The sequence below is a fragment of the Euprymna scolopes genome, chromosome 6 (genome assembly GCF_053919585.1).
Source record: "Euprymna scolopes isolate OS-2025 chromosome 6, ASM5391958v1, whole genome shotgun sequence".
In the NCBI taxonomy this organism is placed as follows: domain Eukaryota; kingdom Metazoa; phylum Mollusca; class Cephalopoda; order Sepiida; family Sepiolidae; genus Euprymna; species Euprymna scolopes.
This window is the reverse complement of record NC_136487.1, coordinates 45,446,058-45,468,309: the sequence shown is the minus strand read 5'-3', so window position 1 is coordinate 45,468,309 and position 22,252 is coordinate 45,446,058. Positions and strand designations below refer to the sequence as shown.

Genomic DNA, 22,252 nt, shown 5'->3' with positions numbered 1-22,252 from the left:
TTTTATCTGACATAATAAATTTTTGCAGAAAATTGGGTCATTTCGGACAAGTTCTTGCATTTGAACTGCATATTGAACCCTTGTTTGGAAATCTTCAGGCTTCAAGTGTTGAACAAGCTGCACTTTATAAGGAAAAAGTTTTAAGCTGTGTAGTGAGCTCAACATATCCCAAGTTGTATAGAATGTCATCAAATTGATGTTTAAGGATGTTGCTCCATGCTCTTTCGCACTCTTTCCCTATTTTCATTTGTAATGATGTTTCGAGGTCTGGCAGCTCGTGAAAGATAAAGTACAGCTCCTTGGTCTTCAAGTTGGTGCACAATGTTTCGAATTGTGTTGTAACTTGAGCTATCTCTTACATGAAAATTCCGTCGATAAGCTCTTTGAGTAAAAACAATTGACCCCTGATTTTTGTGAAACTATTTCACAACTTGCGTACGTTGTTTAATGCTACACTGATCCATAATTAATTTTCAAAATATTATCTGTAAAATACCTGAAATAGAGAAAAAATAATCATTAATTGTAAAATAACAAAAGATTTTCAACCCTTCAGTGACTTTTTGGACACCCTTTATTAGCTCAATTTATGTCATTTTTGGAATATGCTATTTTTGTTTTTTAACATAGGGGTAATTCTGGGCAGGAACCAATTAATTCACTATTTTTATGTCAATGAATTCCAAACCACAAGAGTGTGGTGTTTTTGTATTAAAAAAGGGAGATAATCTTTTCTGACAAGTTGGCTTAAACACCTAACAATTTCACTTCAATGCATTTTTGGAAATTTAAGAAATGAATTGTATTTATTACTAAAATTCTACTCAATAATTTTTTGCAATTTTTGGTGTGCACTAATATTTTCAACTGATGAGTATATCCACAAATTTTCCTGTTCTATTTTGATTTGTTTCATATAAATAAGCACCAAATAAAAAAACATGATTAACAAATATGTTATTAAAATTTTGGTGTTTCTTTAGAATAAAAAGAAAAATCGAAATATTGGATTTCAATTAAAACCAATGGTATTTACTAGTGATGGGACGATTCCAATATTTTTCCTAATTCCAATACAATTATCGATTCTGTACTAAATTCTCGATTCCAATAATCTAAATATTTAACTGGAGAGTTGTTTTCTTAATTACCGTAAGAACACATATTAAATGTGCATATATTTTCTCAAACGTAAAAACACCTGTAGAGAGATTGATGTATAGATTTTAGTTTAAAATCAATAAATATTTATTTTTTTATTATTTAGTGCCAGCAGTGGAAGATCTTGTTTTGAAACAAAATCAAATAAAAAAGATAATTAAGAAAATGTCTTTGGCATCGGAAAACTGTTGGGACTTTTCTGATACCCCCAAAAGTTAAGATTTTTTTCCGATTCCCGATTCTGATTAATCATCACTAATATTTACTTATGTCGAAATTATTAAAATATCCAAAACTATGAAAAATGATAAAGTAGAAAATTATTAATGAAACTATTTTTCAAAATAATTTGCAAGTTATGCTTAAATAATAAACATATTAAACAGGGGAGGTAACTTCAGCCTGTTTTATTACACTTCCCCCCCCCTCCAAAAAATAATGGTGGATGAATGAATCGTGGACATTACATATTTTATGTAATAATGCAGTAATATGTTAATAATTTTGACATGGCAATTAGATAACCTTGCTTTTTAGTTGAAATCGACAATTACGTTGATAACATTGGTTTTTAACGGAAATTCAATTTTACAACTATAAAATTTTATGGCTTTCAATTTTCTCATTCTGAAAAAAAAAAATGTCTCAATTTTTTTTTTTAAATGTTAAATTTAAACAATTATAAATTTGATTAGTATTGTTTTTAAAAAATTAATGGACAAAAAATTATTGTTTATATATATATATATATATATATGATTTTTAATTTAATCTTTTTTAAGTAAAATTTCTTTTGTGTTATTTATTTTTATTTTCTCCATAAAATAAAAAAAAAAAATATAGTAAATTTGAATGTAAGTACATTTAAGAATTTTAAAAAACTGCTCAGTTTTCAGGTTGAAATCATGGTGTAGTATTAATTAGTTTCAGGACTATTAATCGAAATTGGGATTAAGAATCGGACTTTTTAGGGTATCGGAATTATAAAAGAATTTGCTGGAACTAATGATAAATATTTGTTTTTAAATTATTAGTGAAACTAAAATCTGTAAATCATAATAAAGAATTTAGGTAAAAATGGCACAGGTAAAATGGAACAAGTGAATAAATAGAAAAAATTGGCACGTTTTTTTTTTTTTTTTTAGTAATCTAAAAAGAAAAAAACTCTAACTAAATATTTAGAAATTTGAAACCAAACAATCAGTAATTGTATTGGAATCGGGATTTTTTAACAGAATCAGTAATCAAATAGTTATAGTTTATGAAAAAACAGTGGTAATATACCTTGTACCTCCCACCCTGTGTATTTTCTTTTTGCAAAAATATATGCGCACTTTGCACAGAATTTTTCGAAAATGTGAAAATTAAAAAAAACTCTATAACTAAATATCTAGAAATTTTAAAAGAATCTGAATTGGTAATTGTACCAGAATTAGGAATTTCCAACATAATTGGTAATTGTCTTGAAATCTGGAAAATTTTCAGAATCATTCTGTATTGGTTTTGTCTTTAGTCAGTGAAGGAGAAATCCTTCTCAACCGAAGCAATTTTGATTTTTATTCCAATCCAATGTGCTTCTCTCTGGAGAGCTGGATTTTTCTCCATATTAAAAACCGGAAATATAATCCTGTGGGAAGGCAGGTAAATGGGGACTGTTAGCCTTTTTTTTCTAAAGACGTAACAACTGCATGGGAGGCTGCAATGTGAATTTTAAAAGTGAACACTTTGGGGATTTTTGTGGAAAGGTAAACTTTTGGATCCATTTTATTAATGTTTTTGAATTTCTTTTATATACCCCCCCCCTACCCCGTGCCTGATTTTTTTTTTTTTTTTTTTTTTTTTTTTTCCAACTAAAAAATGTTTTAATCTTTTCAGGTTGTTTTCATGATATTCTTGGATTTGATTTGGTCGGACCATTTGACATTCTGGCAGGCAAGCATAAAAATCTTAACGGAAAAAACAGCCACGGTCGTTTTCCCAATTATTTGATTCACTGGCGTTATTACTTTGATCCTCCAGAGTTTCAGACGGTCATTCGTGGAGATGACCACACTCAATTCCATTTAGGCTATTACAGGTTAGTCGATTGTCCTTGTGGCTTTTTGCATTTCTCTCTAAAGAAATAGAATTTTTCTTTATATTATGATCCTCATATTCATTCGGGCTTGTTTGTAAAAATATTTAGATGCTGCTGTGCAAAAATAGGTTTAGTATTATAAATTTCCCGAGTAGAAATTATAAGAGCTACGTGTCTTGGCAGTGACATCACAGAGACAGGAAACCATTAATGTGATGTGAGTAGGGAAATACGATCATTCTCTTCTGATTGAACAGAGAGAGCAAGCAAGCAATGTGTTTGGATAGTTGCTCTCCTCACCCATGAGGGAATGTGAACATACCCGTGTGCTCACTCACTGCATCGCCATCATCGTTTCATTAATTGTACCACACCAAAGTTGTTTGTCGATCCAACAATTTAATGTTATAATGAAGAATTTGTATCCCAAGTAAAACACAAGTCTAATTTATAAATGTAACAACAATGTTCAATAGCAGACTTGCAGAATGAGATGTTTGCTTAACCAAGACGAAAAAAAACAGTCTCATTTACACTGTGATTTGCTGAAAGCCTCAAAGGAGCCAGTCATCTCTGAGAAACACATTGACTCAACTTCCTTGTAGCTTTCCCTGAAACCAACTCCCCTTTAAATAGCACTCTTTTTCTTCCTCTTTTGCATGGGGGTGGTGGTGGTGGTGGTTATGACTGTTTCTCTTTCCATTCTTCCAGGATCTTTTCACCCTTGAGTGGTTCTGGCCCTTTGTTAGTGATTACTGTTCATTTGTCCGAGGTTAGCTGCTGCAGACATACACTGAAGATAACATCTACAATTGTCTCTATTCATGTGGTTTTCATAGATGAACTCCATTTTTCCCATGAAGGTCAATCTAACTGACTTTTGCATTAGATGAGGTAATAATTTTTTCAAAGAAAGAGAATATCTTTTGGTTGGTCTGATTCTGAAGCCTTGTTTCTCTTGAGTTTGTGTTTTGTATTTTATTTTATTTATTTTTTTTTTTTTTACAAAGACATCACCACATTATCAAGGCCCAGAGGCCACTCAAGGATAAGGGTTAAAGAGTGTACAGTAGAAATTGGTCAATATAGTAATCATTAGTAATGAAAATTTGGTAAATTTAATAACTTATATGGAACGGCTCATCAAGAACTTATTTACTTTAGACTTGAACAAAACCATATTGTAGTCAGCCGGAAAGCAGGAAAACGGAAGACAATTCCACAGGCGTGCAGTTCTAAGAAAGAAGCTTTGTTCATGGAATCTACGTTTAGGTTTAGGCACAGATAAAGAGTGGGGGAAATTATTGATAGTGTTTACAGCTAGACGAGTGTTTCTTGTGAAAGTTTGGTGAGGGGGGACCATAGATTGAAGCTCAGTTGAACACTTTCCATGAAAATAACGATACATTAGAGACAAACTCGCAACATCTCTTCTGTGAGATAGAGGTTGCAAGGAGGAGAAAAGGACATCTCCTACGAGGCTACGAAGTCTATTTTGAACTCTATCAAGGCAGGACAAGTCCTTTCTAGCAGCTCCTGCCCAGATGTGGCAACAATATTCCATCCTTGGACGTACCTGGCTCTTATATAGATAGAGAATAGCATCAGCAGTGAGATATCTACTCGATCGATAGAAAGATCCCACCATTTTTCCAGCGGCCTTGGCAACAGATTTGATATACGTGTTCCATTTAAGATCAGGAGTAATGGTCAAGCCCAGAAGCTTGTCAAAACTTGAGGCCTCCTGAAGACGAGAGCCATTCATTTCAATTGATGACAAATGTGGATTAGAATGTTGATGATGTAAAGAGAGAAGCTTGGTTTTAGATGCATTAAAAGTAACCAGCCACTCCTTTCCCCATTGTACTACGTGCTCAAGATCAGAGGAGAGAGAATTGGAGAGAACATGCTCGTTTACTGTCTTAGATGTGGTACCATAAATGGTAGTGTCGTCAGCATAAATGTCTACAAATGATGTAAGGATATGATTTGGAAGATCATTAATGTAGATCAGGAAAAGAGTGAGAAGACTTTTCTAGCTATACCATAGCTAGCTATCTTATGAAGTAAACCTTTATGCCATACCCTATCAAAGGCTTTAGATATGTCAAGAGCAATTGCCCTAGAAAGATTGCCACCGTCGAGAGATTTGCTAATCCTATGCGATATAACTGTAAGGACATCTGCTGTAGATCTAGCAGAACGGAAACCATATTGAGTGTCACTAAGAAGGTTATTTTTGTTGAGATGGTTGATTACTTCTGTATTTAATACAGATTCTAGCAACTTACTCATGACGCACAGGAGACTTATTGGCCTGTACTGAGAGGGGGATGAGCGATCACCTGAGTTCTTAAATACAGGGCATACTGATGAGATTTTCACGGGGAGATGGGAAACTATTCTCCTTAAGACAACGTTTAAACAGTTTTGTAAGTATGGGCGCTAGTTCAGGTTGAAGTTTTTTGAGTACTATAATTGGAATACCATCAGGGCCAGTTGCTTTACTGGAATCAAGGTTTTTGATTAGCTTGGCAACATCACGTACAGATATACGTATATCACATAGCGTGTTTTCTGATACAAGAGGAAATATTGGGGGTTGGCGGTCTTGGTCGCAAAGGGTAGAATTAGCTGCAAAGTTCTTGACAAAGAGTTTGGCTTTGTCTGATGCTGACGAGATTACCTCAGGTCCATTGATAATAGTTGGGATGGAGCACACGTTTCTGTTCAGGATTCTGTTTGCTATTTGCCAAAACTGGTGGGAACCAAGCCGCTGCTCAGCTACTTTGGACTTAACAGATTGAGCATACAATTCTCTTGCGTTCCTTATTACTTTCTTACAATGGTTGCTGGCAGTCCTGAAAACGGCTTTAGTTTCCATACATCTATTACGTTTGAAGCAGTGGAAAAAGTGATTTCTGTGCGCAATGGCAGCAGCACATTCTGGAGAGAACCATGGCTGGCTGTTAGGTTTTTGCTGAAACTTTTTAGAGGGTATGAAATGGTCAATACCTACAATTAACCATTCAGTTAGGTCTAATACTATAGAGGACACATCCTTTTTAAACATGGAATGCAGAGGTAGATCAGATATAAATGTACGGAAGCTATCCCAGTCAGCCTTAGTGTATCGATATACTGTACGATGAAGAGGTACGTCTGGGGACTTATTACATTTCATTTTTATCTTAATTGATACAACAGAGTGGTCGGAAGATCCAAGAGGCGACAGAACAGAAACTGAACATAGTTCAGGGCAAGTTGTGAGAAAAAGGTCTAGTAGGCTCGCATACTAGCCGTCATTATCGGGCACACGGGTAGGTTCCTGAACAATCTGAGTGAGGTCATAGGCAATGGAGAAATCATGACAGAACCTCCCCTCATCATCGGTCTTGTTTAAGTGGGCCAACCATTCGACGTTGTGAACATTGAAGTCTCCACATACGTGAATGTTAGCTGAAGGATAAGTAGAAAGGACTTGGTCAATTTTCTCAGATATGCTTTGAAAGATAGTAACTCCGCTGTTGTGGGGGCGATAGAGAGTAAATATAAATGCAGTAGTGTGAGCTAAAGCAACCCGGAAGCACATATAGGGTAAGTTAGGATCTTCCCTGGAGATGTCCCTCCCACATGGAAAGCTATCTTTAATATAGGCACATATTCCATGCCCATGGCGATCTTGGGGGTCAGATTTAGAAGTTAAGTTAGAGTATCCTGTAATTGCAAACTCATCTAGGGAAATAGCCTGTCCAATGCCAGTTTCACTTAAAAATAAAAGGTCTGGTTTAGTCTCCTGTAATTGGGTTTCAACCTCTGGAAGGTTAGAACGTAGACCCCTGATGTTGGAGAAGGAGACATGGTAGTAGGGGTCTACGTTGGAAGTTGGAGAACCGGGTTTAATCGTGTATTTTTTCTTGAAACTTGTCATGATGAAATTTTGGAATTTGTGGACTAGGTCGACAGATTTACTTAGAGCAGGACAGAGAGGGGAAACTAAGAGAGAAAAAGAAACGAAGAATTTTTTTTTTTGTACCACATGATAAGGTAAAGCCGTAACAATTACCCACTAGTATGGCATCGAGAGGCCCCACCAGAAGCTACTGCATGGTCCAGATTCCATTCACCAAATGGCAATACAGCAGCCCCAGTACTTTGCACCTGCTGATAGGACAGCCTCCTTAGTGGTTAATCCAAGGTTCGGGTCCCTGACTATCAGGCGGATAACGTCAGCCCAGACAAAACGTTTACCTCCAGCACCCTTACTAGTGACATGGCTACAAGGATAGACATAGAAACAGAAAATTTCCACCAACTCTGCCAACTGTTCGCGCAAAAATACTGCCAACCTAGAAAACAGCTTTTTCTTCTCCCTTTGTCAGAAAAATCACTCATTTAAAAAATGAGGACTGAGGGACAAATAAGAAGAAGCGAGAGTAACAGGAGCTGCCGATAACGCATCCACAATGCGTTTTCTACTCTCCATTAAAAAAAAAAACAAAAAAAACTATTAAGTATTGTACTTAATAAAAGTCCAACGGACGTGTTTAAGGGAAAGTATGGTGATAGATTCCCCTCTCACGAACTAAAAATGAGTACAATTAGGTAATCTATTTTTGCAATAAACTCGGTAGATAAATAAACATTTATGGACGAGGAAAAAAAAAAAAAAAAAAAAAAAAAAAAAAGCTAGCATTTAATACAACAGAAATACATAAGTTAAATACTGAAATAAAATGTAGTTATTAATATTTGAATCTTAAAATAAAAAGTGCGAATTAGTAGAGAAAATCACTTATCACAACAACGCATTCCGTCTCCAAACTAGTGAAGAATTTAACTTTAAATAGCGTTCAGAAGATTTTTTTTTTTTTTAATTAACCGTTAAGAGAAAGCGTGATTTTATTCTGAACTTTAACTAATCACGTTTTAAGTTACTTATGATATAAAACAAAATCGGATGGGGGGGGGGTTCTTCCGAAGTTAGTTGGTGACGTTATAAGTAATTGCGAGATAAGATGCGAGCCAGAAATTAGGGGTGGGGGACTGAAAATGATAATATAATGGATTGATTATACAATATTTAAGATCAACTTGGTAGATAAACATTTATGGACGAGAAAAAAAAAAAAAAAAAAAAAAGCTAGCATTTAATACAACAGAAATACATAAGTTAAATACTGAAATAAAATGTAGTTATTAATATTTGAATCTTAAAATAAAAAGTGCGAATTAGTAGAGAAAATCACTTATCACAACAACGCATTCCGTCTCCAATCTAGTGAAGAATTTAACTTTTAATAGCGTTCAGAAGATTTTTTTTTTTTTGTATATTTGTGAACCTGTGCATGCCCTCTCTGTAGCTGCTAATGTGAGAGATGACAATGACATGGCCAGAGAAGATGAAAGAAAAGAAATCCATGACACAGCGTTGGGTTGGTGATAGTTGTCAAACGGGGTGGCACAATGTTACTAAATGTGATGTCTTTATTTTATTTCTTCAAATTAAAAATATATTTTATTTTGTATTTAAGAGATGATCCTCTCGAACTTCCAGTGTTTGTTGCTGCCAATTCAGCCAAGGAAGATTGCTTAATTAAAACACGTGGAAAAAATCTATTTTCTGCTATCAAGTAAATATGCAATTTTTTTTCTTTTTTCATGATTTCCAATTGTATATTTTTGAGCCTTTTTTTTTTATTTTTTGTTAGTTCATGTTGCTAAAGTAAGGGAAACAACTCATGTTGATTTTTATGTAAAACAAAGGTTTCTTTAACTCTGCGTTAGTCCTATGGGGTATTTTGTCACTCCAATTTTGCTCAAGTGCTCATAATTTCTAGGTGGCAACTTATTTCTTTTCCTCTCTCCCAGTACTCTCCTTACTCGGTGAGGGTATAGCACACATCGTATGGCAGAGTTGTATCTCAGTTTTCCTTGGAGGTAGACATCGCTTTTTCCTTCTGGGGTGTCTAGTCACCCTAGCGTACTAACGTAGGTATGATTTTATGATTTATATAATTTTGTATTTTTTCAGTTGGAAGGAAAATTGTAGATGTAAGTGCGTATTATGCTACTCTGTAATATTTAATGTGGAATTAATGTTTTGGTATATTTTTGTCGTAAATTTTGATGGGATTATTATTTTATTTACAATTTATTACTCTTTCAGTCTTGTAACTATGAGCTTTGCTGATATAATAACTTAATTTTTCTTTAATTTTATAATTTATTTTATTGCATTATTTTAATATCAACAAGTGACAAGTGATTTAAGCTGTTCAACAGGAACAGCTTGAATCCCTGAACCAGCAGGATGACTATATTTTACAAAATATTAACACTATAAGCATTTTTGTATTGCGGTGTATAAACATCGCATGGGAGTAGCCATGTTTGAAACACCCAAGTGACTAACACAGCGTTAATAATTTAGTAAATGGTTTTAATTCTTAAATGACAAATGGGTTTATAACTCTTAACTCTGTGGAAATGTTTAAAAATAATTAACATTGAGAATTATCAATTCTTAATTAAAAAAAAGAAAAATCTAAAATATAAACAAAGGTGAATTGATGTGGAAGCGACAAGAAAAAAGACCAAGCATTTCCTAGTGTTCCATGTATTCAAGAACAGTTAGTTACTTAATTAGTTATTTAATAAAAAAAAAACATACCTTGCTTGTTTTAAATAAAATTCACACGGGAAGTCATATCAATGCTTGACAAGAATATAGATTAATTAACACAGTCATTTTTAGTTTTACACAGACACAAAGAGAACCGTCTATAGTTATTTACATGTTGACAGGAAGAGAACGAGTACACATAATCACTCATTTTATATACAGATCACCCAAAAGTACACATCATCAAAAACCCAGACAAGGGGAGTAACCTTGTTACTCAACAAAGCTTGTGTCACTGAAAAATACGCATGAATCTGAAGCTGTCAAAAATGAAAAAAAAAGTGACAATTTTTGCATAGTTCAAGGGACACGAATGTTGCAATTTTCAGAGTACCTATACCCACATCGATAATTTCCAATAACAAGCCGTGTGTGTGTAGTCTCTCTCTGGTGTTGCATGTGATATGACACCACAAAAAATAGTGAAGAAATGATGAATATGAGAAATCTGAAGAGCCAACGTTGCCCTCATTTTCGCCAAGTTTCAGAAAAATCTAATGGATGGGGCAAAAGTTATGAGGTAAAAAGTGTCATTTTTTTTTTTGCAATTTGGGGAAATTTGTGACCCCTCTTTTGAGATCCTGGGAATGCTGAATCCCAGTGAAAATGGACAAATGGTGCAGTTTCACGCCTTAAGAATGTATATTTGAATTCAGCACCATGGAAACCCACTATATAGACATACGTATCAAATTTTTGAGTAATATGAAAAAAGAGCTCCAAAAAGGCTTTTTTTTATAGCCCTAAAAGTCCCAAAGGGATGCAAACCAGAATTTTGCCAGGGTCACCCATACTGAATTTATATTAAGAACAATGGCCTCCACATTTTAATGGATGAATCAAACACTATGGGGCAAAAAGAGTCATTTTTGGCCATTCTGGGACATTTTTGACCTTTTTTGAGCCTCTGGGGATGCAATGGGAATTTTTGCAAAAAAAAAAAAAATTTTTTTACTGTGCACATCTATTTAATGGAATACAATTTGTGGACAAAATTACAGGAAAAACTAATGGACTGTTATCTGGCAATCGTTTGGACTAACCCACAGACAGACAGACGTGACTGAAAACATAGGTCCCTCTCCGATAAATCAGGGGAACCAACAATATTAATATTGTTTCTTGGGTTTTGTTTGTTAATGTTATTACATTTCATTGTTTCATATTCTTTGTTAAACTCAATTGTTAACAGTTTGGCCCCCCCCCCCCGAAAAGAAACTTTTGAAAAACATTGTAAATAGATTATCTCCCCTACTTAGCATTATACAACTTGAACAACAAACGTTTAATTTATCCTCGCTCAAATCTTAAAATAATGAAACTGATTTCTCCAATCATTTGAATTTCTCAAAATTTTAACTTTATCAAAGGTTAACATCACAAAAGCAGATTGAACAGGAGTTAGAATCGTATTTCACATCAAAACTTAAAGAATTTTATAAGCAAGGCATTAAAAGCTCGTTGACAGTTGGAATCAAGTTAGACAATAAATGTTATTATTGTTATGAATAAACATTTTCAAAAATGCAGTTTTTCATTTTCAGGCTGAAATTTTAAATTAGCAAAAAGTTTTGCCCTGACCTAATATTTTAAACATTTGAAATTTTTGCTAAGTTTTTCTCTTAATTATTTTCAGTTGGTATTTGTCTGAAGGTTTAAAATCGAGAAAGCTTTATAGCAAAGAGAAAATGGCCATCAGTGATCTCCAGACAAAACTGATGCAGTGGGCCGAGGATAAAGGTATTTGTCTTAAAATGCAGACGCCAAGCATGGCTGCAAGGAACAAGAAAGTTGTTTCGAAAACATTCCATGGTGCAGGCATTGTTGTGAAATTGGATGCTAATAAAGTTGGTTACCGACCTATACCGGAATCTACAGGTAATCTATTAAAGCAGAAGGTTTCTGTTATTCTTTCTTTCTCTGAGTCTGTCTCCTCCTCCCCACTATATCTCTTTATACCATACATCCCATGTGATCACTGTTTAAAAAAAAAACCCTTATCCCTGAGTGGCTTCCGGGCCTTGATAAGTGTGTAAAAAAAAATCACTGTGTAAAAAAAAAAAAAAATCCCTCTCTTTAGCTCTGTAGCTATCTCTCTTTTCTCCTATCTCTACATATCTTTCCTTATCCTTTCTTTCCCTCTATAGCTGTCTCTCCATCTCCTCACCCCCCTTCCTGTAGCTGTCTCATTTCCCTAATCCTCTTTCTCTGTAGTTATCTCCTCTTCCTGTGCCCCTTTTCTCTGTATCTAGTCCCTCCCCCCTCCTCTCTTTGTATCTTTCTTCCCTCCATCCTTTTCTTCTTCTTTATAGCTATCTCTCTGTGCCCATCTCTCTTCCCTCCCTCTATAATCGTCTTCCCTCCTCCTCTTTCTCTGATGCTACTCCCTTCCTCTGCAGCATTTTACCTTTCTCGCAATTGCTATTTTTACTGTTTCTTTTTTTTTTTCTGTTAAAATGATTTGTCAAGCAGATTACTTTCTGTCATTTATTTTCTGTTATATAAAGATAAGTTGGAATTTGTTCAAACTAATCTTGGCTAAAAAAAAAGAAACTAGAAAATTTGAATCGTTACAAGGGAGATAATTATTTTCTGAAACCTTAGGCTAATTTAGCAAAACTCAGTTTTCACTAATTGTTTTTGAAAACTGTTTTCATTAATAATTCGGTTTCTACCTTATTGTTTTTCATAATTTTTGGATATGTTCATTACTGTGACATAAATAAGTAGATATCATTGGTTTTACTTGAAATTCAATATTTCAAATTTTAAATTTTTCTCTAATAACAGAGGAGCTCCTTTCTGAGTATACTGTAAAAAGTCAATGAATTTTATTGAGAATGATTTGTTTGACATAAAAAAAAAAAACTAGTTTGAATTTGCTAATTAGCTTTATCGGTTTTGTAAAAGTTTCATGTCAATCTAAGGTTTTCCTTTAATATTGACTATTGTTTATTCAAGAAATACAATTTTTCTGTTTTTATAATTTACAAAAAAAAAACATTGTTTGTCCAAAATTCCCATGTTAAAAAACAAAAATGTAAAAACATCTGTAACTGAAAAAAAATATTTTACACCAAAAATCATGCAAATTGATCAAGTAGTTTAATTTGTAAATTAGAAAATCAGATTTTTTTTGCCAAACTATGAGAGACACTCTTGCGATGCTATCTTGAATATAGTTTGAAGGAACAATGGAGATAACTCCAAATAATTAAAATTTTCAAAATTTTAGAAAGCCATTCTTAATATGGTGAGACAGGAGGCATTGGAAATTCGATTAAAAAGAATTTTCTTTTTAAAAGAAAGTATTTGATCAATTTATATAATTTTTGGGATATGATGTTTTCTTTTTGTCATGTACATCATACAGATTTTTTTTTTTTTTTTTTTTTTTTAATATGGTGGATAAGTGTTAAAAATGTTGTTGAAAATTGAATTTGTTGAAGAAAAATGGTTGAATTTTGTCTCAATTTCATCATATTCCTGTGTATTACAATTCTTAACAAAAACATTCTAAAAAAAAAATAAATTATTGTTACCCAAATTTTATGTTTAGAGAATTGACAACCAACATTATTTTAAAAAAAATTTGCTTCTCCATGGTTACACCTATATTGAATATGATTGGCATAACAATTAACTTTTATGTACTTGCTTGTGAGGGGAAAATAAATACCATTCACTGAAAATTATGGAAATTCATCCAGTACTTTGTTTTTATAAAATAAGTTGAACTTTTAGCTGTTTGCGGAATATCACTGCAATTATTTGTATCAAAGTGAAAGTCAAAGGGAAATAATTTTATTTTTGTGTGCAACAATCTTTCTTTCTTTTTTTTTTTTGCTGTTTGAACACAAAAAAGAATTATTTCCCTTGAATATCATGATAATGTCGGCAACATTTTTATTGTTATTGTATTTTTCTTTTTGTCGACATAAAAACATTGAATTGTCCCCATAGAATAGCTGGAAATAACATTTTTTTTTTTTTTTTAATGATATGTTTCATGTGCGTAGCACCCAAATCAGATCCTTTCCATGATTGTAAATGAAATTGTACCCCCTCATACATTACACATGATCTCTCAGTTCTTGTCCAGTATCCCCCTATATTTAAAAAAGAAAGAAAAATCTGTATGATGTACATACTCGTGACAAAACAAAAAATGTCATATTTCAAAAATCACGTAAATTAATCAAGTGGTTTTATTTTCAAATAAGAAAATCAAATTTTATGAGTAAATGAAGAGTGGTTGTCTAGTCTGCCCTTTTGAAAACAATGTAAAAGAAAAACTAAAGGTTGATAACTGAACAATAATTCAAACTTGTGATTTTTATGTTGTAATGCCTACAAATTCCCATTAATTACATAAAAATGAATCAAGTAGTTTTATTTTCATAAAAAAATAAAACTACTTGATCAATTTATGTGATTTTTGGAATATGATATTTATGTTTCATCACAGGTACGTACATCATACAAATTTTTATTTTTGTTTTTAATATAGGGGGGATTCTGGACAAGAACCAGTCCCTCTTCCCATCATTCCTCCTCTTCATTATCAGCCTCATCTCTCTTCCCATTCACACCTATTTACCATAACTTGACAACAGCCTGGAAAATTCTGTGTAACATTTATTTCTCCATTTTTATTCTTTTCCAGCAACCCTTCGAAAAATGTTTACTAAAATTTGTTCCAGCCAAACGGAGAGTGAAAGAAACAAGAATTTTGAACCTTTGCAGGAATTGCTGACTCTCGTTCAGTTTGCTAATGACGAGTGCGATTATGGTGAAGGACTCGAATTAGGACTGGCCCTTTTTTGCCATGGGGGTGACGCATTACATTCACCCATTCAGCACCTTCTGCCACTTGCCTATCAGTTGCTTCAACGGCCACAATTTGCGGAAATCATCTCTACTCATTTGAAATATCGAAATAGTGAAGCCCCTCCAAAAAGTCTAAACGAATTAGATTAATTTTTAAAAAAATTTTTTTATTCAATTTATCATCATATCGAATCGGCATTATTAAAATTGTTTTTTTGTAAATAAAAATTGAAAAAAAACTTTTGGATTTTTTTTTTTATTTCTCTTCCTTCCTTTTTCTGTGAATTTATCTCTCGTACTCTTTCTCTTTCATTTTTAAGCGATTAATGGGAATTTGTACACTACGACATAAAACTTGCAATTTATTGATTTCATTGGATTTATTGTTGAGTTATCTTCCTTTTCTCTTCATTTTCCCTGTCTCTCTTTTTTTCCCCTGATGAACTTGTTTCACTTGTACCCCATCGGCGTACATATTCCCGACAAACCCGCTTAGTAATAAGATCTCACCCCCTTCACTGTCCCTAAATGCCAGAAAGCTTTTTCTTCTAATAGTTTCTTCCCTCAAACAGCTAGAGTTTGGAATTCCCTTCCTGCTGCCTGCTTCCCTGACTGTACTGATATGCAGAAGTTTAAATGTAACATAAATATATTGCTAATCTTTCCTAGACATGGCCTCAAATAGTAGCCCCTTATGTCCAAGTGGCGATATGCTTTGTAAGGGGTGAACATGAGTTTAAAAAAAAAAAAGTCAACTTCTAAAAGCCATGCAACACATGCCGCAGCATATAGACATTAAAGCAAATATAGTAATGATGTCTCTTATACTATCGATGAATGATAAGTGAAAGATAGAAAGGAAAAACTATAATGAAAAGAGATAAAGTTAATCTGTAGAACAAAGTATAAGAAGTTTAGTTAAAAGACAATGAAGGAAGTGGTTCACCAATGAATATAAAGGCCATCTGAAATAGGATAGTTAATCAAGGTGTGCCAGTAACTGGAACAAAAGACCGGGCATAGAGATCAATATATTTAGAGTTAGTTTATGGACAACATGAAGTCAGGGATATTTGATGATGGGCAGGGTAATTAGAGAGCAGCAAAGCAACCATGATGGCCTAAACAAACAAGATGGGGACGTTAGCATTTAAAGGATCATTTTCTACGATGGTATCGCATACGAAATGTTGTGTTGGAATCTGTGCTTTCTTTTGTTTCTCTTGAGTTTGTTTATTTTTTTATACTTCTGAATCTGTGCTCACTCTCGGCAATCACCAGTGTATGAGAGATGATGACAGTGAGAATGGAAGATGAAAGAGATGATAACTGGTATACAGCATTTAGTGTCGGTGATCGTAGAAAGAGGAGCCCATCATTTCACAATGGTGACTTGATCAAGGATTCGACTCTTAAAAGTCAAATGAGGGAAAGAAAGAGAAAGACATAAAAATATATCACTTCCCCCAAAACAATGATCACCAATTTTTCAAAAGTTTATTTATAGGGAAAACATTTTATTTTGGACATGTCTCTTGAATCCTACATCTCATGTATTCAAAGTATAATTTTGTTTACTATTCAATAGTTAATGGTGTTCCCAGGTTTTTGACTAAAATATTTAAGATATATTAAAAAAAATAGAAAGATATTTTATTAAATCTGCTTGTGAGAGGTATTCTAAAGCGATTAAGTTTGCCTCAACACAAAAACAGAGCAGCAAAACAAAGATGTCATTCAGTTTGTGTTTGTATTGTAAAAATGTAAATGTGTGCTTTACTAGTCCATGTGAATGGCGGATGTTGTAGCGATAGATGTTTGACCAGAGGAAGAGAGTTGGGGCTGCACAAAGAATTGAAAATATCTTGGGTCAGAGTCAGACCACCTGAGAGATATTCTCTTTCTTTGCAAAATATATACCTCAGTGAATGGAAATAGTCTCGCTGCAATCAGCTTTGTAAGAGAAACAATGTACTGATTACAGTTAGATATCATTTCCAATGATTGTCTCTGGCCGAATGAACAATGACCACAAACAAAAAGGCTAAAGTTACGAAGGTGTTAAGAGATTGTGGAGAAGTAAGGGTGGGGGTTGGACTCGAATGTTGGAGAGTGAGAGGATTTTTGGGAGAGCTACAAGTCAGTGAGGACGAGTGTGTCTTTCTAAAGTACTCTAAAAGTGTACCTAGGTACAAGTATTTTAATGGAATGCGCTTTGATGAACTCATTGCACTTGTACCTCCTCGGTATACATATCCCCAACAAACCCCCATAGCAACAAAATCACACCGCTTCACTGAAGTCCCTAAATGTCAGAAAGTTTTCAACTCTAATAGCTACTTCCCTAGAACGGTTAGACTTTGGAATTACCTTCTTGTTACCTGTTTTCCAAACTGTACTGATATGTAGAAGTTCAAATGCAACGGAAACCAACATCTTAATCTTTCTATCATGATGCTATATGAGCACACTCGAGCAATGGTCAGGTCCCCAGATGGGGACACTGAATTTTTCGACATCTGCACCGGGGTTCTACAAGGAGATACTGTTGTCCCTTTTCTTTTCATTGTCTGTCTTGACTTTGTACTTCGCGCTTCTGTTGATATACACAACATGCTAGGCTTCACCCTAAATGAATCCAGAAACCGACGTCATCAATCAGCACACATAACTGATGCAGATTACACAGACGATCTTGCTTTGTTCGCGAACAACACTGCTGATGTGCAAATACTGTTACGTAAGCTAGAAAAGTCTGAAAATGACATTGGTCTCTGCATAAATGCGGATAAGACAAAGTTTATGCCTTTCAATGTGAAGGGAGAGATCAGGGCTTTGGTTGGATCAACACTGAAAGAAGTCACTGAGTTTATGTATCTGGGCAGCAACATAGTTTCCACAGAGAGAGATATCGGAATTTGCATCTTGAAAGCATGGACCGCATTGGATGGGCTACATTCAGTATGGACTTTGAGACTGGCTGACAAACTGAAAAGGCAATTCTTCGAGGCAGTGGTAGAGTCTGTCCTTGTTTACGGTGCTACGACCTGGACACTCATCAAAAGATTGCAAAGAAAACTAGACGGCACATACATCCGTATGCTAAGAACAGTATTAAATATATCTTGGCAAAATCATCCCACGAAGCAGCAACTTTATGGCAATCTACCTGCCATATCTAATACCATCAGAGAAAGATGCCTACGATTTGCCGGTCATTGTCTGAGGAGCAAGCATGAGTTGGTGAGTGATGTATTGCTATGGATTCCAAGACACGGACGCGCAAGCAGAGAACGACCTAGATCCACATACATCCAACAAATAGCACACGACGCCAACTGTGAACCTGAAGATCTGAGGCAACTGATGGAAGACAGGAAACTCTGAAGAGGAACAGTCATATTGGTCCGGGCAAAGAGCCCGTCATGATGATGATGAATCTTTCTTAGGCATGATCCCAATTAGTAGCCCCTTCCATGTCCAAGTGGCAATATGCCTTGTTTGGAATGAAGGTGAGTAAAAAAAAAAGAAAAGTGTATCGATCCAAAATATTGTTGTTTATAAATAAAAATTGTGTTGGGATGCAAATTCTTTGTGGCAGCGCTGTTTAGATCGATGAATGGCCCTAACCCGACACAATGAGTGAGACGATCACGTCCAGTGAATGCACATAGTGCATCTTAAGAATAAGACGCGTCCAGAGAATGTAGAGTTAAAATAAAATCTCAAAAGCGTCTCGACTCCAAACTATGTAATGGAGAAAAAATAGTAAGTTCGTTAAAGAATTTGTAAAAAGCATTTTTTGTTTGTTTGTTGGGCTTCTTGTGATACGTCATCAGTAACAGACAATGGTAATGATAAACTGATAATCAACTAGTCTATAGAGTTGCCAAGTAATTTTAATTAAATTAAATATATTGAATAATTGAGAACAAAATAAAATAGGACTGACGCTGTTGTTTGTTTAAAACTGAACAAAACAAGGGAGACAAACAAGAGCAACTCCAGTAGGATAAATCCAGAGAAATACGAGTTCATGCATTATTGTTATTAGGCTAGGAACTTAGAAAACAAATTGATCATTGAAGCTGACCCCCACCAACTCCATATGCATATATTTGTGATACTATTGGCATACCCCCTCCCCCCCCAAAAGTATGGAAGTTAAAAAAAAATGGAAAGACTATAACAAAAAGAGGAAATAAATTGATCGGCAAAAATATAGGAAGTAAGGATTAATGGAAACAATGGAAAAACTTTAGAAGGCCAAGATGAGATGAATTGATCAATCAACTGACGAACATGGTTTTGACAGACGACTAAGATGTGAATGTTAGTGTTTAGAGGATAATTGTCTGTGATGGTGACACACTCGCACCCAGAGCCCAGCTGATACCTATGGAATGTGTTGGAGTGTGTGTTTTTGGGTTGTTTTATTTTTTTTATACTTGAAAAGCATGTGCTTGCTCTCGGCAGTCACCAATGTGCGAGACAACGACATGGCCAGAATAAGAAGAGAAGATGAAGGTGATTGTTGTTGCTCAGAGGAATACATTATCCACGGAACAGATTGTTTTCAAAAAAGAAATTGATTCTTATCTTTGCAAATTTTTATGTCATCAAAATAAAGACAAGAACACTTTTGATCCAATTTGCTGTGACTTCACACTCTCCAATAATTCTCTTTCAAAACATTCCTTCCCAATAAATTAATTTTTCCAAACATTTGTTGTGCTCTTCTAACATAATCCTAAACCTAACCCTAAGCCTGTTGTGTTGACCCCATTTCAGGATCCAGCACTCCTAGCAAAACTGATTGTTTTATCCTTGAACATCTTAGACCATGTGACAATCCAACACAGTTTCATTCTTTCTGTGCATATCATCACTGAAATCCGCCAATCAAATCCCATCAAAACGTTGTATCAGCAGCAACTCTAAAGGCAGTATAAAAAGGGTGTGTTTTTTTCACTCCAGTCTCTCAGCCGAGGCCCCCCTAGAGTTGCCATCAGACTAAATCAGCAGCCGCTTTTTCCTATCAAATTCTTGTTGAATGGAACATCATTTTTACTTGTCCTATGCCTATAGTAGCAATAGCAGTAGTAGCAGCAGCCTTTCCCCCTTCTCCAGCTCATCAGCCATTGTAATCACTATTATGGCACAAACTGCATAAGCTATAAACCGATCATCATCATCAGCAACAGGAAAGTGACGGTGGCTAAGTTATTAATGATACAGGCTGACAACCTGGGTATGCAAAGTTTAAATCCAGTTCGTCCCACAGAAACACTTGTACTTAGGCAAACTTCATGTAGTCCTTCTCATAAGTACTTTGATGTATTTCTAGAAAGAATTCTAACCACAAAGATATCGCCAACAATAATTATTTGATTCATACGAAATGGATGAACGATGCTCAACAAATCATCAGTCACATCTGCAGCTTGTTCTCTTGCCATTCAAGCCCCCCCCCCCAAAAAAAAAGAAGAAAAATGCTGATTTCGTTTACCAATGTCTCCCTGAATGAAAAGAGATGGGATTCATTCTCAGAGGACTTTCCCTCAATCCCGGCTCCAAACCAGGAGTTTCAAAGATCAAGGGTTTTCCTAAGGATATTGGCGGTACCTACAATAGCAATGGTCTGAAGGACGCCCAAAACATCGGGGATTCATAGTTTTTTCAAATGTCTTTCCAGACGACTTGATACTACTCCTAGCGTACCAACTACGACCAGGATTATTTGTGTTTTTACCCCATGTATACGCCTTATCTCCAAGGCCAACGGAGCATAATTGTTCCACTCCTCGTTCTCCTTCTCTCTCACATTCCTGTCCCAGGGTACTGAGAAGTTTATCTATTTGCCACTTTTTTGAGACCTTGTCAATGACGACCAAATCCGGACGATTATGTTCCAATTGCTTGGTCATTATGACACTTTTGTCCCCACCATACCTCTACATTGCTATCCTCACGTGTTCTCACTTCAGGCACCTCCTCAACCACTTTCCAGCACACTTCACCCTAAACTTCTTATACATCTCTCAGTATATCCGAAGCTCCATGCGATCGTGTCTTTTGCGGTACTCTCTGGGCCAATCCACTACACCCTGCTGTAAGATACGCAATTGACTCTGAAAACTTTCCACAAATCCGGCATTCTGCAGCAACTTCCTCTCCTAGAACCACTTTTTTGAACAATCGTGTTGCTAATGCCTGCTCTTGTGCTGCACAAACAAAAGCTTCAGTACTCTTAGTCAGATACCCAGTTCTAAGCCATTGACATGATCTTTCATTAGCCACATTTGCTATATCCTGGAAGAACTTTCCGTGCATTTTCTTCCTAGCTAATTCCTCTGCCCTTTCTTTATTCATACGTTTCACATACTTAGCCTTCTTAGTCTCACATACTTCCACAGTTCTAATACAATCTTTCACACTTATCAATCCTCTCCCATCGTCTTACCTCTTCTGATACAAACTAGCTACGCTAATTTTAATGCGGAATATACCAAACATTGCTAAAACTTTTCTTGTTTTGAGATCCATGGCATGCAACTCCTTGTCAGGCCATTCTAAAATTCTTTTGTGAAAAAAAAAAAAAAAAACAAAAACAAAAAAAAAAAAAACAGAAAAAAACCCAGTGGAAAACTTGTTTGCTATCAGTTGTTTTCATTCCAAAACAAAAACAAAAAATCGACAAATATACATTTTTTTCAATAATTCATATTTATTTATTTACAAAAATATAAGATGTTATTTTATATTAAGAAATGCTGAAACCATTAATCAACAATAACCTGACCAGGGAACATTTTAATGAAGAAAGAAAGTTATCTTCCCAAGTTGTTACCTTAAATCAAAAAAGTAGTACACTTGTAGCGAGCTGTTACTACTACGAGACTAGGCTGTATTCTCATCTTAGTTCTCTCTTTCTCCCTACTCTTTTCTCTTTTCCTTCCTTTCTTTTATACGTCATCAGAGGTTCCAGCCAATGAAAAGCGAGAACGGTTTACGTGGGACATTCGAGTGAAGGAAACGTCCTTACTTCCACGGCGACTAGAGACAGAACACACGCCTCACTCCTCAGCTCCCGTTAGGTAGCCAAGAGGAGCTTTGAACATTAATACAGACTTTACAAAATGCACTGTCTTTCTTTGTAATCCGAGTTTTGGGAAAATACACATATATATTGGATATATAAAATCACATGAATTCATAACAAAGTCGCGTTACACGTCCTCATTTTTATAAGAAGACAATGTCTTCTTTTACCAGTATTTCTTTCTATTTCAGCGCTCCAGTTCTCCCTGTTATCGGACGCCCCGAAGTGGGAGCTTACCGAAATGGTGACCTCTAATTAGTACCCCTGTTAATGTATGGTAATAATACCATACACCAACTTGGAATTTATGAAGGACACGTTTTCGTCCTCTTCCTCCTTATCAACATTTTAAAGTTATCGTAAAAATCTTGATGAGTGATATTACGAGTTATTTCCC

At 34.9% G+C, this 22,252-nt stretch overlaps 1 protein-coding gene across 1 annotated transcript in view; it reads left to right on the top strand.

Moving 5' to 3' along the window:
* The window catches only part of LOC145277626 (histone PARylation factor 1-like), a 30,505-nt gene extending 15,373 nt beyond the window's left edge, over positions 1-15,132 (top strand). Inside the window, exons 4-7 of the mRNA XM_080129180.1 lie at positions 3,037-3,238; positions 8,773-8,871; positions 11,560-11,801; positions 14,590-15,132. Of these exons, the coding sequence (XP_079985306.1) occupies positions 3,037-3,238; positions 8,773-8,871; positions 11,560-11,801; positions 14,590-14,903 (857 nt within the window). The 3' untranslated portion in view covers positions 14,904-15,132. The remainder of the gene's footprint in view (positions 1-3,036; positions 3,239-8,772; positions 8,872-11,559; positions 11,802-14,589) is intronic.
* Positions 15,133-22,252: the final 7,120 nt, after the last annotated feature.